Raw genomic sequence first — 18,688 nt, forward strand, 5'->3', positions numbered from 1 at the left:
CCGCAATTATAACATTATGGTTGTTGGCCCGGGCTTTAATCAAAAAGTCATTTAATTTTTCTATGAAGTCAAAGCCGGAAACGGGTGAACGATAGACAGCCCCTATACATATTTCGATGTTGGGTGGTTTTACTTTGCACCAAATGCTCTCAATGTTCGATGAGTTTTCGATTAAGTTGCAGACAAGGTCACACTTAACAATTATAGCGACACCACCTCCCCTGCTGCCGCAATCTTTTCTCAGTATTTTAAAACCTGGAGGGACTATCTCATCATCCAACACAAGCCCATGCAACCACGCCTCTGTAACTACCGTGATTTCGGGGTCAGGTTCAATTAGAATATGTTCCAAGTCCTCTACTTTTTTAATAATACTTCTTGCATGAAGGTTAAAAAAAAGAAAGCTTCGTTGGTCTACTAATACCTTACGTCATATCGGTTGCGACTGCCTAACTTGATATCCTCTTTCTGCAGTAATCCTAACTTTATCATTTATGCTGTCATCCCAAACATACGTAGTTCCATTTATGTTTAACTTGTCATGCATGAGAACACACTTATCACTATTGGTTCTGTTTACGCGGCTATTCTCCCAAAGTTTCCGTCGAATATTTCTAACCCTTAAGGAAAAATCATCGTTGATAAATATCTTAGTTCCTTTTAGCTTGTTTGCGCTGCGAAGGATTGCGGTTTTTTCAATCAAGTTATCTAATCGCAGAAAAACTGGTCTTACTCTATCGGGTATCTTGTCTTCCCAATCTTTCTATCTGCTGTACACTTTCGACGTCGATTCCTAGTTTCTCTTTAAATACATTGTCGACAACATGCGCCCTTAACGATGCTTGGTTTTCGTGCTCATTTTCTAGAATGCCATAGATTATAAGGTTTTTACGCCTTTCCTGGTTTTCTAGGAGCTCTACTTTCGTCTGCAATTCCCTGGAGGTTTGCTGCAGATCCCTTAGAGACGTATCTATTGCGGAAATTTGATTCTGGGCTCAGTTGCCGATTAGGACAGTGACGTGTCACATATACACTTTTCGCCCTTTGCTTTGATTTCAAAAGCTTCATGTAGTTCTGTGTAAAACCTATCTGGGTATTTAGCCAGAAACCTGCTGTTTCCATATGACGGGGCACATGGGAAGCGACTGCATTGCGTAGCAAGGTGTCCCGAGGGGTAGCTTGCGTGGACGCGGCATCTTCGCGCGCACAATCATTGAAGCACTTGCATGGCTGGCCGATATAAGAAGAGCCGCACGACAAGTGTGTTTCATACACTACTTCCGCAGTGCACTTGGTGTATTTGGCGCGGTGCCTGTTCTGTCGAATCACTTTGGTTGTTGATTCTACGGCACAACCCCGACAGCTTAATGGGTGCAGCAAAAACCGCAGATATATCGTACCTAGCGGCCACTTTCTTAAGATTGTACCTGACGGTGTGCACGTACGGAATTAAAACGGGCCTCGTCGTATTCCTGTTGCGGGGTTGCTTCTGTCTCCCTTTCATTTTCTTTACCAGGCTTTCTGCCTGGTAAAGGCAGTGCGCAGAGGCAATGCTTATTTTTACTATTTTTGAATGGGCGGAGTTAAGTGGAAGTATACCTTTCTTTGAACGTCCCTACTGAAAAAAAAAACGTAGGAATTTTCTATACGGATCTTCATATAGCCTTATGGGATACGGGTCATATGGTTGGTATGGGTCATATGGTTGGTATAGGTCATACGGTTGATACAAGTCATGCGGTCGCTACGGGTCGTATGGGGCATATGGTTGATATGGGTCGTACGGTCGGTACAGAAGGTATGGTTTGCATGGTCCGCATGGTCCATATGGTTGTTATGAATATTGTTTATGCAGTTTATATGGTTGATATGGTCTACTGGCCAACGCAGTGTTTACAAACAAGCCTTCACGAGGTTTGGGCAAATTTGCAGTTTCCACGCGAGATGTGGGCGCTGCGCGTGCGCAGGAACCAGATTCGTAGTAACAGCACCCCTGTAGCAACGCGACGTCAGGGCCGCGTGTCAATGTGTATCGGTCGTACATTGACATTGAAAGCGGACATGGTTCACATGAGCCACCCGTCACTGCATCTGGTTCATAACTGCTTTGCGTCATACTTGAATAAGATAGTTTTGTATATAATTTCCAGCAGTCCTTCCAAAATATTATATGGTAGTCAGTTGTGTTTACGCATCTCACAAAAGGTAAGATATCGTGGTGCAATAGTATAAGTTGCACGTGCTTTAGAAACAAGAGAAGGAAAAAGTGAAGTTTAGCTGAGAAACGCTTTCCTTCTAAAGCCTATGCAAGATAACAGAAAGTGCATGCACAGAGGAGGAATGCTACACCGAGAAATTGTGAACATGCATTCCACCCGCAGGTTTGCTTATTTGCCCTTCGGCATGAGGCTCTGACGCAGCTCGCGTATGTAATGATGCACTTGTTTGAGGCGAGCTGCCTCTGCCTTCTCATTTGATCGCAGGCAGATGAACCTGAGATAGGCGTCTGAAAGTAATGCAAAAAAAAAAACAGTCACATGGCACGTTTTTGTAAAATAGTTTGTACAGTATTTATTTAATCAGTGGACCCTTTTTCAAAGACCATCACGCAACATTGGCGGTCACCATTGGTTGCTCACGAAGTGCGTGACTGGATCCGTGACCTTGCCGAACGCTGATGCAGGGTTCGATTTCAATATATTCTCAGAGTATGTGAGCAAGCAATGGCGGACAGGAGGTGTCACGAACGTTGGAACAGGATGTATTGAATTAATCTTTAAGCCTGACTTAATGTAACGTAATATTGAAAATAATGTAAATTCTACAACTTTCACAATTTGAGAAAAATCACAAACATTTATTTTGCCAATGCATCACCGGATGATGGAAGATGCACAACATACGACTCCCTATTTCAAAATGTTCTGCAAGTGAAATAACCCCCGTGCCCTATTTGATTTAATTTCATAAAATATTGAGACCATAAATATAAACTTCTATGCTGCTTTGCATATATCTAGTATTCATAAGAGTATGAATAGTTATTTCTAACACTGAAAATTGACGCATCAATGTATGCACAAGAAAACTGAGGGAGAGGAGGATACCAGAGCGCACAGGGACGTAAGAAGGCCAATCTTTGATTGGAATGATTAGTGGGTAGACGCAAAGCTAGCTGCATTTGTCTATATTGCACTCATCGAACGAGTTTGAATGCGAAAGCCAAAGGTCCGACGCCAGGCATTTAACGTTCTCACGCGTTCCATGAGTGCAGTGGAGAAAAAAGCTAGTAGGGTACGTTGTTGGGCTCATTGTTTCATCTTAGTTAAACATAAAATAGCACAAAAAGATATGGACAAGAAATATACAGGACAAGCGCTAACTTTCAACTAGTTTTACTCAGGAATAGCAAACATATATACACACGTCAGGCGAAGCAGCAGCACGTAAAAGTTGATTAATTTTGTACCCGATCATTTAAAAACTGAAATTCATTACTATGACGCACTATAGAAGTGTCGCTGACACATGCCGTCTCACTTTTTTTTTATAGAACGAATGCCTCCAATAGTTCACGAGCGACCGCCTCTCGGCCTCTCCCCAGAATCCTTATCTGATGAAGTCGCGGAACACAGTCCCACGTGTTGCAATGACTAGGCAAATCTGACCCCGCTTCCAGCTTTTCCGGGCTCCCGCGTCCCGCCCCGAGCTCCCTCGTCGTCCCTTCGAGCATCCCGCACACCGCGCCCACTCTCTCGCACATCTTGCACCGGAACTCTTTGTCTCTCGCCTCCTCGATGCTGGCGAGAGGCGTCTCTTCGAGGAAGCACCAGCCTGAACACCTGCCGCATTCGACATCCGGCATCTCCATTCCTGCCTTGAAACGTCTTGTCCCGCCAGAAGCTTAAAACGCGCCTAGGGACACGTGACCCGCGTCTTGGTGTGAACAACGAGTTGCGCCGCGTTTCCCCTTTCCCTCCCGCTACGCTAAAACGTACGCTAAACTAAATTAAAACTAAAAGCTTATTCTTCTGCAAAAATCCATGCACACGAGAGGAAAGAATAAATGATAGATAAAAGAAAAAATACATAGCCACGCAGCTGCTCAAAGCCTGGCCACGTCGTCGGCCGGAGGTTTTCGACCAAGCTCATTTGGCACAACGTGAATGTGCTTGTTTTATTCGACTTGAATTTAAACATTCGAATACAAAAAAGCTGTTTAACATTTGTATAACTATTTTTAATAAAGCACGTCGGATTGCATTGTGTACTAAACTAAAACTTGGCTTTGATTTATTTTAACATGGCGGCTATGTTGGAAGTTACCACCCCTGTGCCGTGCTCGACCCATGTTGTGCATTGGTTGTCCGGTCATTCTCCACCTGCGATCCGCATCAGCAACAAGCATGCTGTCTAGATATCGTCAGGCCGCCGGAAAGGATATCCAGTCTCCTTGGAAGCAAGCCGCCACCAAGGGTAGCTCGGACCATGGTTCGGACGTCGTCGGCACACACGGACCTCGACCGAGAGCCTTACGTCGTTTGCTTTGTTCCTGCACGTTTAAGCCGTCGGCCCTACATGACCTAGCTGGTGAAAGACAATATGCGACAACGCGGAGTCTTTGGAATGCAATTACTACGATCCGTGGTTCTTAAAACCTCAGTAGCCCGATTCAGTGGTGAGCTTTTCGATGTGAACGCGCTCTTACCTTCACAGTGTCCCGACTATTTAAATGGTCATTCTACAGGTGACGCTGAGGGACGCGAGCCTTTTGCGTCACTTCGACTCTCAATGTGGTTCTCAAAATGGGCGCTCGGTCTCGAATAAGCCACTGCACCTTCCCTCACTCCCGAGACGCATGCCACAACAGTTCTAGCGGTATCCAAAAAGTGGATGCAGGATTCGGTTTATGGCGATGACCTTGTCGATTGATACAGTGAAGCCCACTGCTTACAGAGAAAATCGCGAAAACAACGCTAGAGGTGCGCTGGTCGTGGTACCTTGCCAAATACCCTTTTGGCGACGCCGTAACCTAAAGCATGGCAAGGTGCTGCTATACTGGGCATGCTGCCCCGCCTTCCGTGAAGGCTGTGTCCAACGACTTGGCCAGCGAGCCACTAGTGATCATTAACACGAACTAATTAAATATGTGTATACAAGACATGTTCAAGTTCTGTCGCTCAGTGTGCAGTGTATAACATGCAACTATTTCCAGTGGCCCAAGTACTGCACAGTTCGACGAGACAGTGTGCTCAGTCGAATTGTTCTCAACAAGTTTATTAATTGTGATAATGCCTCCCAGCAATCGACTACACTGCTGTTATGGACGACCTGATCCTGGTGCCCCTTATCAGGTGACCCCAAAAACCACGAGGGTTCGCAGAACGACATCCCAGACTATGTCTGCAATTTTGTCCAAAACGTGCGGAACATTGAATTTCGTACTTTGCATGTCCAATTGAAGAGGCATAGCACACTTAGGTGCCTTTCACCGCCCTGGTCCCACCACACAGAGAGTATCGCAGCATCATATGAGACTCCTATGAGGTTGATCTTGTAAGATCAGTTGAAAGTGTTCAGCAAAGGGCAACTTACACTATTTGGCCGCCAAGCTCACTCCGGGAAACTCACTGCTCTAACATTGGCTAAAAATCTGGCCCTTCACTTCACGGCCAAAGTTATCTCAAACGTGGACCTCCAGTGGGTCGTCTTATCGTGCCTCCTAGACAATGATCTCCAACTGCAAGGTCATGAGACCGCACTTATGGGAATTGTTTGAAAGAATTGTGCAAGTACCGTTTAACGGTTTCGTACTGTAGAGCAACAGCATTCCTTCTTGGTGTGGTTTTCACTGTTCTGACAATCCTTTTATGTCCACTCACGCAGAACCCCGCTACCAATCATCACAAGCTCGAAAACTTCAGTAGACATCAACGAGGTAGAGGGGCTTAGAGCAATAGACTGGTATTTCGCTAATTAGTGAGAAGTTACCGTCGTCTCCATGGCCATCTCCTAATGAAATGTCCGAAATTCAGGGTATTATGGAGAACGGAAACCTAGAATTTCAGTGCATACTATATCTTGCCAAAAAACACACACATCGTCATCAGTAAGAACAACAAACTCTAATCTACGGAAACTCAACAAGGTAAGCTGGGACACCTGGATTTTTCACTGTAACGTTAGAAGGAAGTTTTTCTCTTTCTTGTGAATCACAGCCGAAATACCCGAGTCAAAAGCGAGCTTTCGTAGATCGCTTCTTTATCTACGAATCTCGTAGCGGAAGTATACGCTGTTACTGAGCATGCGCACCACTAGCTTTGTCTGCACAATTCCAGGGAACATTTCCGGAGGCCGTAAGCTTGCGGGATGGCGGGTGCAGTTGAAACTTTCGGGGCCTTGTCAGCTTACAGGTGAACGGAGTGAACCTGTAATCTTTCTCTTAAATACGTTTTATTTTTACGAGAACTACCATAATACGAGCGTATGAGAAATGATAAGTAGTGCTGCAGAAATTTTTTGAAAAATATCAAAATAGTGTTTGTCCTGTCCGTCCTCTTTGTCTAAGTCTTTCGTATTTTTGAATCTATTACCAACGCGCTCAATCCAAGTTTGTTTCTATTGTTTTCTGGATAAGAGTGCGAAAAAAGTAACGTGAAAGTAATTTGTAATGTAATGAGTAAAGTAATCCGTTACTTTTCAGCGAAAGTAATTTGTAACGGTAATCCATTACATTTGAAGCTCGATAATTAGTAATTGTGATCCATTACATTATTAAAGTAACGAGCACAAGTCTGGACTCGAACAGGTTCAAACTCTTCAGATATGTGGGTGATTTCCTAATTCTGAGTACACAGGCTGACACACTGAATAGTGACGTGACAGAGGCGTTACAGATGTTTGAGTTATGTTGTAGTGGCTTGAAAATCACGCAAGCCGAGACAAAAGAAGCACGATTGCAGTTCCTGAACCGCAGCTTAAAGGGGAACTCCGCCGATATCTTCAGCTACCGAATCCAATAGCATCATCTGGAGGCGGATGGCTTGATCATTCCGGAATGCTATGTCATTTTTCCAGATTCACTCTATTTGATTAAAAACGCTATATTTTGTTTACTGCCGAAACCGAGATATCGTTCTTCCCAGCTTTTCCCTAGTTTTCTCTGACATCCAAACGTCACGTCCACGGCGGGCAGCGAGGTGCACGACCGGCAATCGAGTATACTCGCGCGTGCCTTTCTCGCGTCGAACAGACAGAAAACAGGGGCGTTCTTCCTTTCGGAAGTTGATAATAATCTCTAGTTGTTCAAAGTATGACGCTCGCTTACGTGCTAAATTATTAGAAAGTAAAAAAAGAAAAAGAACAAACAAGAAACCCGGAAGCTGCTGGACTTTTGAGAAGATCGCTTTTGCAATTCGGTACGCTCAAGACGCGGCTCGCTAGTTTCGTGAAACCGTTAGCAAATCCATTCTACTTCTACCAGACGCTGGCAATACAGCTGGCAGTTACTCTGGCAAGGATATGTCAGAGAGTCGCGCAATACATTTCTTGACAAATTACACATGCACCACGAATAATGCTCGGAACTTGGGTACAGGTGCCCCGCACGCTCGTCTTGCAGGAAGGAACGCGCCATTTGTCTTCGATTTTCTTTAGAAAAGTTATTGTTGCTTACGCCATCAGGTGTAACTATTCCTTTAGCATGAATGCGAACTTTGGTCCTGAAGTAATTTAGAAAAAAATATAGGAAACATTTCATGAACACGCTTCTGGTCGGTGCCATTTTCAGCCAACGTGTTTGTGGGGCCAACATTGCTCGACTTCGCGAACAACCGTAGGCTGTAATTGTCGCTGACCTTTAAAAACATAAAAAGGAAAGGACTGCATTTGTGCAGACCAGATGGTAGGTTACTGTTGAGAAAGGTCATGCTGAAATGAAAATTTAAATGAACACCGCAACTACCAAAGCAAAGATCAAGGTGCAATAAAAGGCGTAAAAAATACACAGATACACTAACCATTTTCAAATAAAGAATATTTTCTTGAAGTGCATGAAGTACAGATGTGCACCATCAAATTATTAATTCAGTTTAAGTTAAAAATTTTCCCAAACAATTTATACATTTTTGTTTGAAAACTTGAAGTGTGTAATGCAACGCGCTCAAACACTCATTCAAGAGCGCACATAGAAGGGGAAAAGGGGGTATTTCTATAAAAGATTTCTTTTTTAAATAGGTTTTGGGTTTTACACAGCCTCCATCAGCTGTACGTTTACGTGCCTTCCCTCAACAACAGAAATATTTTCATGATTTAAAAGCTTTTCAGCCCTATATTACCTTTCGCCACAATAAAATAAATATAGATGTATTCACCACCTCTTCTGCGAGAGAATATTGCACGCCAACTATCTGACAAACCAGGCAATGGCTATATCGTATATTAAGGATGCCCAACACCTGCTCCCTAAACCGTGCAATACAAGACACAAATAGCAATTAGTCGAAAGTCATATCTCAACTCAGACTTGAACTTGTTTTAGACGTTTCACTTCTCGTTTTCAACAGATGAGCCGCGTGAGTGGGAATCCGAGAGTAGCCCGAGCTAGATTCGCAATTGTAAACAAACAATGTGAGTGCGCGAAATGTCGCTTTTTCTCGACGGATATCGTAGTGGTATCCGACAGGTGGCTTATGTCTGCGCTTGCCGCTCTTCAGGTCGTTCCAGTTGCAGAAGGATACTCAATTCGGAACAAGCGGATATAATGTATTCCGAGAAAAAGGTGAAAATGTTTCACGTGACACTAGCTCTCGGCACACAAGTCGCGCACAAGCACCGTGACGTCGCTGGCCTCCATTGCTGCCGAGGAGCGCACCTTTTTCTTACAAAATAACAATTGTAAAAATAAAAAAAAGCTTTTCCCGGCACTGTTACAATCTTACGCGAAGCACAGATTGCTACCCATTGCAAAGGAACTTCCAACCTTGAAGCTGTGTAAAAATAATCTCGATCGCTGGCGTCCGAAAGGCCGTTTTCTTTTGCTGTCCGGGTTACTCGACCGACTGCCCGCCGGTGACGTACACGGGTATTTATTTATTATTTATTTCAAAATACTGCGACCTCGATGAGGTCATCGCAGGAGTGGAGAGAAAACATACATACACATTCAAAAAGACAATCGATTAAAGATGTACACACCCTACAAACAAAACTTAGAAAACCTTAAAAAATGCAATATCAAAAGATTACAAAAACAATCACATGCACTTCAAGTACAGATTCCAGGCACCATACCAGAACACCTACTGTATTTCTAACACAATCTTATCAAAATCGAGACAACGAATGGATCCATTTATGTTATTCCAGTTTTCTATCGTTCTAGGAAAAAAAGAATATTTAAAACAGTTATTAAGGTGGGCTCTGTATGGTACAAGATTTAATGGATGGAAGCTTCTAGTGCGTGATTCAGTAACAAAACTGACATATTTTTCTCGATTAAGTGTACAGTTATTATTCACTATTTTATGCAGGAGCTTGAGCCGTTCTACAGCGCGTCTAGAATCAAGAGGCGTAAGTCCTATGTCAGTCATGGCAGATGTAGGAGAAAAATTGCGGTCATATCTATTACAAATAAATCTAGCTGCCTTTGATTGTATTGCGTCAATCTGCTTTATATCACCTTTTAGATAGGGATCCCACACCACACAACCGTGCTCTAAGATAGGTCTAATCAAGGTCTTGTACGCCGTTATTTTAACTTCCCTAGTTGAAGATTTTAAAGTTCTCTTGACGTATCCTAGCCTTTGCAGAGCACGAGAACAAATAGAACTGATGTGCTTATCCCATTTGAGACTAGGCGTGAAAAAAATACCCAAATACTTGTATTCGTGAACTTGACGCAGAATTATATTACGAGTACCATAGCTAAAAACAGACGGTTCCTTCTTATTAGTAAATGACATAACTACAGATTTCTCAAAATTAATTTCCATCTGCCACTTTTTACTCCAATTCAAAAACTGTTCAAGAGAGTCATTTAGTAAGGCATGGTCATCTACCGAGTTGATTTCGTTGTACAAAACGCAATCATCTGCATAGAGGCGAATTTTAACTTGAAGACCATTTGCAACGTCATTAATATAAAGTAAAAACAAAAGAGGACCTAAAACTGATCCCTGTGGGACACCGGAACTAACTGAGACATTGCTAGAATGAACATCCCTGTATGAAACAAACTGTGATCTATTTTTTAGGTAATCTTCGATCCAATTAACTAATGACGTATTATTTAATATCGCTTGTAATTTCTGAAGAAGCTTATGATGTGGTACCTTATCAAAAGCCTTAGAATAATCTACAAAGATGGCATCAAGTTGTACTCTTTTATCTAAAGCTAAAGCTATGTCGTGAGTGAATTCAAGAAGTTGGGTTGAGGTGGAGTAACCACGACGAAAACCATGCTGTTGAGGGCAAAGAATAAAATTAGTCTCAAGGTACTCAGATATCTGTTTATAGACAATATGTTCCAAAAGTTTGCATGAAGACGATGTGAGCGAAATGGGTCTGTAGTTTGTGACCACCTGTTTGTTGCCTGACTTGAACAAGGGGATAATTTTAGCCGACTTCCATGACTGAGGCACTGTTGCAGTAGAAATAGATTTTTTGAAAATGACAGATAGGTATTTTGAACTCCAAAGTGAATAACGGCGAAGAAAAGAATTTGGAATTCCATCAGGGCCAGGGCTTTTCTTACAGTCAAGTTTCATTAGTAGATTGAGGACACCAGAAACACTAATCTCTAAATCAGATAAAGCTGGGTATATACCTTCAAAGAAAAACTCTGAATCATTGCCGACTGAATACAGATTTAAAATAATCATTGAAACAGTTCGCTATCTTTGTCGGCTCACTTACAGATTCACCTTCAATAGTAAAACTCTGTGATACACTACATCTTGGAATAATAGATCTCCAAAATTTGGCAGGATTTGATTTCATAAATTCAGACAAAGTTACATTAAAATATTTGGTTTTAGCTGTTAACATCTTTTCTTTCAAGGTTGTTTTCAGATATTCAAACGAGGTATGAACAACTGATTCTGTGTTATCTTTCGTTGAACGACGTCTCCTCTTCGTTTGCCGCATCAACTGCAGCACCTCTCTCGTAATCCAGGGGTGCGCAGGGTTCTTTTTCTTTCTAGTAACAGGTACAAATTTGTTGATGCATTTTTCTATAAGGGAGTTGAAATATCTAAGCAACGTATTGACATCAGCGTCTAGACTTATGGCACAAAAATCATCAAAATAAAAACTAAGTTCATCAATAATTGACACATCGTCAGCTCTGTTGAAATCAAGGAACGTGACGAATTCAGGGTTCGAACGCTTGACACGAATGTTAAGGCTGACAAGGACAGCTTTGTGATCAGAAATTCCCTCGACCACCTCGCAGTCATAACCTAGGTTTGCGATACTATGGGTTAGAAAAACAAGATCAAGAACAGAATTATCTCTGGTGCACGTTTTGACAACCTGATCTAGGTCGAATGACACAGCTATATCTACTAGAGCATCACAAATGGCCCTGTCGCGACAGCCAACCACTAGCGTTTCCCAGTTTATATCGGGTGCATTAAAATCGCCCAGCAAGATAAGCTTGAAATTCGCCAGATTGTATTTGTGAATGTAGTCATATATATCAAAGATCGTTTGCAGGCCCGAACTAGGAGCGCGATAAACCGCTCCGATAACAAGAACGAACTTATCAAGCTGCACCTTACACCATAAAGACTCTGTGTTAGGTAAACAGGGAAGAACCGAAAAGCTAATACCAGATTTAAAAAAAAGCGCGACACCACCACCTCTAGAAGACCTATCGCATCGTACCACGTTGTAATTAGGAGGTGTAAATTCGCAATCAAGAATGCCATCGTGTAACCAGGTTTCCGTAACACACATCACGTGCGGTGAATAAGAAGCTGCAATGCACGAGAACTCTGTAAATTTAGGGACAAGGCTCCGAGCATTAATGTTTAATACAGACAATGGTTTATTCGGTAACTGTCAGTTCGATCCGGTGGCAAGAACCGGAGGAGGAACTTTTATCAGCGTTCTATTTGTTGAATCCCACGAGTATCGGTCGTTGTCAACAAGAGCGTAGTCGTAACGTAGACGGACCTTTGCGCCATTTCTTCGGAATTCGGCAGTACTAAGCCAGAGTTGTTTTCGAATGTCTCTAATACGAGGTGAAAAATCCTCGTTAATAAATATCCGTGTGCCTTTAAGTTTAGAAACATTTTTGAGTATCCGCATTTTGTCACGGAAGTCCATCAATTTAAAAATTATAGGTCGTATTTTACCTTGTGCGGGGATACCAATACGATGACAGCGTTCTATGGCATCGCAAGTCACAGACAGTTTTCTGGTCAACAGTTCAGTTACACTATCCAGTAGTGATGCAGGGGTTTCATTAACAGGCTCTTCTAGACCATACACGACCAAGTTGTTTCTGCGAGAACGGCTTTCCAAATCATCATTCTTATCTGTAAGTTGACAGACAGCTGTTTCGAGAGCGGCACTCTTTCTTTCTAGACACTGCAACCGTCGGGCGATATCAGATATCTGGGACGAGCCAGCTTCGATTGCAACAAGTCGAGATTCGTAGGCGGCAAACTTAGCATCCAGAGCCTCTTGTCTGTTTTTGATAGAAGTAACGTCCGCAGCAATTTGTGTTTGGCCAGTTAGTAATTGCTGAAGGAGAGCTAGCGTCTCGGGGCCAGGGTTAGATTCAATATCGCCACTACACAACAGGATAGATGAACATATCCTAAACCATGACAATATATCAGAACAAATGCCAACCAGTGGGCCCGGTAGCAGCAAAAGAAAGCGATCATCGGACTTAAAACCGTCTGGCAAAGAAACAAACTCTACCTGTAGGGTGAGACAGAAGAAACTCAGTGGCACATTCGTCTCGCTGCCACCAAGCCCACTGAAGAGAAGAGACTGCGTCGATGGCTTTATGGCATCTGTAGCGGAAGTAGGTGTCGCTGCGGTGCTTCCGTAGAGGGTCCAATCCAGTGTTGCTAGATGAAGTGCAGGCCGGTCGTCAAAAGGTGTCGAATCATCACACGATGACGGGGGTTCAGGAACCAGAAAGCGGGAACTGGCGAACCCGTGCGGTAACAAATCCGCGGTGAGGCATACGGAAGCCGGGGATGACCAGACCGTTCCGAAGACAGCGATCTGTAGGGTGAGACAGAAGAAACTCAGTGGCATATTCGTCTCGCTGCCACCAAGCCCACTGAAGAGAAGAGACTGCGTCGATGGCTTTATGGCATCTGTAGCGGAAGTAGGTGTCGCTGCGGTGCTTCCGTAGAGGGTCCAATCCAGTGTTGCTAGATGAAGTGCAGGCCGGTCGTCAAAAGGTGTCGAATCATCACACGATGACGGGGGTTCAGGAACCAGAAAGCGGGAACTGGCGAACCCGTGCGGTAACAAATCCGCGGTGAGGCATACGGAAGCCGGGGATGACCAGACCGTTCCGAAGACAGCGATCTGTAGGGTGAGACAGAAGAAACTCAGTGGCATATTCGTCTCGCTGCCACCAAGCCCACTCAGAGAGAAAGTATGGGTATTTCATTATTAAAAGTGGAGAGTCGCCTCCTGGAACCCTCTTGGCCGGCGTAACTTGAAAATGCAATGAGTTCACGAACAATTTTTATTTGTATAACATACTTTGGCTACCAGTTTAGAAAGGGCTATGGATGCAGTCTGCCAACTTTCAGCCAGATCAAATACTATCAAAACATTTACGGAGTTTTCCTTTAAGTCTAAAGAATGACCATATACGCTGGATGTACGAGCTACTTTCAAAGAAGGGTATACTACACAAAAGAGATTAAGTGTGTTTGCGTCACTCACTCAGCACTACGCAAACACAATGAAGGTTTTTCTTTTTCGGACTAGTTGTGCGCGAGACCCCAAGGATTATGCCACCGTCATAAAAGAAAGTATAATGATGAGTAACGTGGGAACTAAGCGATTACTTTAGAGTAATTTTTTAATTACTTTTTGGAGGCTGTAATTGCAATTGCAAACGGTTACTTCTTTTCAGTAACGTGTGCAAGTCTGCTTGGGACACGGCTCAAAAGCGCCCGGCACGAAACTAAAAGCATCGTCTTCGACGGTACGGACGATGCATCTTTGGGTTTACTTGTCTGGTTCACTCCTCACATTACCGTCAACTGTCAACATAGAAATGGGGAGGGGGGGGGGGGGGGTTAGGTCATCTAATGAGTACAGAGAGAGAGAGGGAACTCGTAAAAGTGATGTGATCCTCATCCTCTATTGTTTTGTGAGACCAATGGCGACCACTTTTCTTGCTCTCTGTGACCTCACCTCCCATGGCCTCCACGAATATTGGTATGAAAGTGAGAACCGATAAAAGGATCGCCCTTAACTGCCACCTTTTCTCTGACTGTCGAGTTTTCGGTCGTGGAGTGTCCGTGGTCTCCATGGCCATCCCTTAATGAAATGTCCGAAATTCAGGGCATTAAGGAGAACGGAAACCAAGAGTTTCAGTGCATACTTTGCTTGCCAAAAAGCACACACATTGTCATAAGAAGAACAACAAACTCTAATCTACGGATACACATCAAGGTAAGCTGGGACACCTGGATTCTGCATTGGCTATACATTGTAACGTTAGAACCAAGTTTTTCTCTTTCTTGTGAATCGCAGGTGACATACTCGAGTCCAAAAGGAGCTTTCGGAGATCGCTTCTTTATCTACGAATCTCGTAGCGGAGGTAGACGTTTCTACCGAGCCTGTGCACTGTTAACTTTGTCTGCACAATTCCAGGGAACGTTTCCGGAGGCCGTAAGCTTGCGGGATGGCGGGTGCGGTTGAAGCTTTCGGTGCCTTGTCAGCTTACAGGTGAACGGAGTGAACCTGTAATCTTTCTCTTAAATACGTTTTATTTTTACGAGAACTACCATAATACGGGCGTATGAGAAATAAAAAGTAGTCTAGCAGAAAATTTTTGAAAAATATCAAAATTGTTTCTATTGTTTTCTGGATATGCGAGCGAAAACATAACGTAAAAGTAATTTGTAATGTAACGAGTAAAGTAATCCGTTACTTTTCAGCAAAAGTAATTTGTAACGGTAATGCATTCTATTTGAGGCTCGGTAATTAGTAATTGTGATACATTACATTTTTAAAGTAACGAGCACAAGTCTAGACTCGAACAGGTTCAAAGATTTAAGATATGTGGATGATTTCCTCATTCTGAGTAAACAGGCTGACACACTGAATAGCCACGTGACAGAGGCATTAGAGGTGTTCGGGTTATGTTGTGGTGGCTTGAAAATCACGCATGACGAGACAAAAGAAGGACGTCTGCAGTTCCTGGACCACAGGTTAAAGCGGAACTCAGCCGATATTTTCAGCTACGGAATCCAAAGGCATCATTTGGAGGCGGATGGATTCCTGATTCCGAAATACTATACCCTACCGAAAAATTCGGTATAATTTTTCGCTATCCGGATTATGGAACCGGAAATTTATGTGGATTCTATCTGGACTCTAACTGGATTTTAGGTTTTCATAAATTATTCCTTTGTCTGTAATCTGGATTTCGGGTTTCCAGAAACAAATTTCCGGTTCCATAATCCGGATAGTGAAAAGTTATACTGGATTTTTTGGTAGGGTACCGTTTTCCCAGATTCATTCCATTTGATTAAAAAAGTTACATTTTGTTTGCTGCCGAAAGCGAAACATCGTCCTTTCCAGCTTTTCCCCAGTTATCCCCGCCATCTAAACGTGACGTCGCAGGCGGACAGCGAGGCGCGCGGCCGGCAATCGGGTATGCTCGCGCGTGCCTTTCTCGCATCGAACATAGAAAAAACAGGGGCGTTCGTTCTATCGGAAGTTGATAATAATTTCTAGTTGTTCAAAGTATGACGCTCGCCTACGCGCTAAATTATTAGAAAGTAAAAAAAAAAAAAAAGAAACCCGGAAGCTATTGGACAGTATATACAGCGCCAAAAAACGACAGGAGAAAGACGAGAGTAAACAGGACGAGGCGCACTCGCAACTAGTTTATTTAGGAAAAAAACACATAATATATAGGCCGTTAAAAATGCCTATTCATCCCATCAATCCAGAAGACCTCTTGATAAAATCAAACTCTTTCCCTGAGAGGGCAAGGGAAGGCTCGCTAACGCATTCATCTCCCTTTGCTCTAATCTCAAACGCCTCGTGCACTTCTCGGCTTATTTGATCTTTGTACTTCGCCAGAACCTTCCCATCATGCAGAACTGTTCTGCATGATGTGAAGGTTCTGGCGAAGTACAAAGATCAAATAAGCCGAGAAGTGCACGAGGCGTTTGAGATTAGAGCAAAGGGAGATGAATGCGTTAGCGAGCCTTCCCTTGCCCTCTCAGGGAAAGAGTTTGATTTTATCAAGAGGTCTTCTGGATTGATGGGATGAATAGGCATTTTTAACGGCCTATATATTATGTGTTTTTTTCCTAAATAAACTAGTTGCGAGTGCGCCTCGTCCTGTTTACTCTCGTCTTTGTCCTGTCGTTTTTTGGCGCTGTATATACTGATCATGAACCAACTAGCCCAAATTTCTACTTTGCAGCTATTGGACTTTTGAGAAGATCGCTTTTGCAATTCGGTACGCTCAAGACGCGGCTCGCTAGTTTCGCGAAAACGTTAGCAAATCCATTCTACTTCTACCAGACGCTGGCAATTCAGCTGGCAGTTACGCTGGCGAAGATAAGTCAGAGAGTCACGCAATACATTTCTTGACAAATTACCCATGCACTACGGATAATAACTCAGATGTTTACCAACAACCTAACCAATGTATAACAATATGTGTAGTTTTTGCTTAACTAGTTTTTTGTAAGCATTCTTTTTGCTTTTTGTGTTATTATATGTTGCGCCAAAGTCATCTTTGTAACACTACCTTTGTCTATCATTGCCCCCCTCCTATGTAATGCCCGAAAGGGTTTTCAGGGTAAATATATAAATGAATGAAAATAAATAAAATAATGCTCGGAATGTGCGTTAAGGTGCCCGGTACGCTCGTCCTGCGTGAAGGAACGCTCCATTTGTCTTCGATCTTCTTTAGAAAAGTTGCTGTTGCTTACGCCAGCAGGTGTAACTATGATTTTAGCATGCCTATTAACTTTCATCCTGAAGTAATTTAGAAAAATATGTATGTAACATTCCAGAAAAGCGCTTCCGGTCGGCGCCATTTTCAGCACACGCCTTCGTGGGGCCAGCATTGTTCGACTTTCCGAACAACCGTAGGCTGCGATTGTCGCTGACCTTTAAAAACATAGAAAGTAAACGACTGCATTTGTCAGGGGAGATGGTAGGTTACTGTTCGAAAAAAATCCTGCTAAAATAAAAATATAAAAGAACACCGCAACTACCAAGGCAAAGATCAAGGTGCAATGAAAGGCGTAAAAAAATACACAGATACACTAGCCATTTTCCGATAAAGAATAATTGGTTCAAGCGCATGAAGTACAGAAATGCACCATAAAATTATTAATTAAATTTAAGTTAAATATTTCCCCCCAAATATTGTACATATTTTATTTTAACTTTCAGTGTAGAATGCCACTCCTTAAAACACTCATTCAAGAGTGCCCATAGAAATGGGAAGAGGGGGTATTTCGATACAAGATTTATTTTTTAAATGAGGTTTTGGGTTTTACATGGCCTCCATCAGCGTTTCCTCAACAACAGTTGAGGAAACGCTGATGCCTTTCCTCAACAACAGCAATATTTTCACTATTTAAAAACTTTTCAGTCCTATATTACATTTTGCCGCAATAAAATAAATATAGACGTATTCACCACCTCTTCTGCGAGAGAATATTGCACACCAACCATCTGACAAACTAGGCAATGGCTATATCGTATATTAATGATGCCCAACACCTGCTCCCTAAACCGCGCAATACAAGACACAAATAGCAATTAGTCGAAAGTCATATCTCAACTCAGACTTGAACTTGTTTTAGACGCTTCACTTCTCGTCCTCAACAGATCGGCCTCGTGAGGGGAAATCCGAGAATAGCCCGAGCTACATTCGCAATTGTAAAAAAACAATCTGCCTGCGCGAAATGTCGACTATAGTGCTAGAAGGTCCACTTTTTTTCTCGACGGATATCGTAGTGGTCACAGACGGATTATGTCTGCGCTCGCCGCTCTTGAAATCGTTCCAGCTGCAGAAGGATACTCAATTCGCAGCAAGCCGATATAAAGTATTCCGAGCGAAAGTGAAAATGTTTCGCGTTATACTAGTTCTATCGGCACACAGCTCACGCACAAGGACGTTGACGTGGCTGGCCTCTATTACTGCCGAGGAGCGCACCTTTTTTTCACAAGTATAAATTTTAAAAAAAGCTTTCCCCGGCACTGTTACAACTTTACGCGAAGCACAGATTGCTACCCATTGCAAAGGAATTTCCAACCTTGAAGCTGTGTAAACATAATCTCGATCACTGGCGTCCAAAAAGTCGTTTTCTTTCGCTGTCCGGCTCGCTCGTCCGCCTGCCCGCCGGTGACGTACACGGGTAGAGAGAAAGTATGGGTTTTTCATTATTACCAGTAGAGTCGCCCTCTTTGAGCCCTCTTGGGGGGCGTAACTAAAAACTCA

At 43.0% G+C, this 18,688-nt stretch overlaps 1 protein-coding gene across 1 annotated transcript; it reads right to left on the reverse strand.

The window, feature by feature from the left end:
• Positions 1-10,845: 10,845 nt before the first annotated feature.
• On the reverse strand, positions 10,846-12,507 carry LOC120851109. The gene has a single exon (XM_040223667.3). It carries the CDS (start codon positions 11,956-11,958, stop codon positions 10,846-10,848), a length of 1,113 nt encoding a protein of 370 aa, XP_040079601.1. The 5' UTR covers positions 11,959-12,507.
• Positions 12,508-18,688: the final 6,181 nt, after the last annotated feature.

The sequence above is a fragment of the Ixodes scapularis genome, unplaced genomic scaffold, assembly GCF_016920785.2.
Source record: "Ixodes scapularis isolate PalLabHiFi unplaced genomic scaffold, ASM1692078v2 PGA_scaffold4__175_contigs__length_147842914, whole genome shotgun sequence".
In the NCBI taxonomy this organism is placed as follows: Eukaryota; Metazoa; Arthropoda; class Arachnida; order Ixodida; family Ixodidae; genus Ixodes; species Ixodes scapularis.

Bases quoted from the DNA above. Each gene is read 5' to 3' on its own strand.
- LOC120851109 (XM_040223667.3), bottom strand. From the start codon at position 11,958: ATGTGTGTTACGGAAACCTGGTTACACGATGGCATTCTTGATTGCGAA.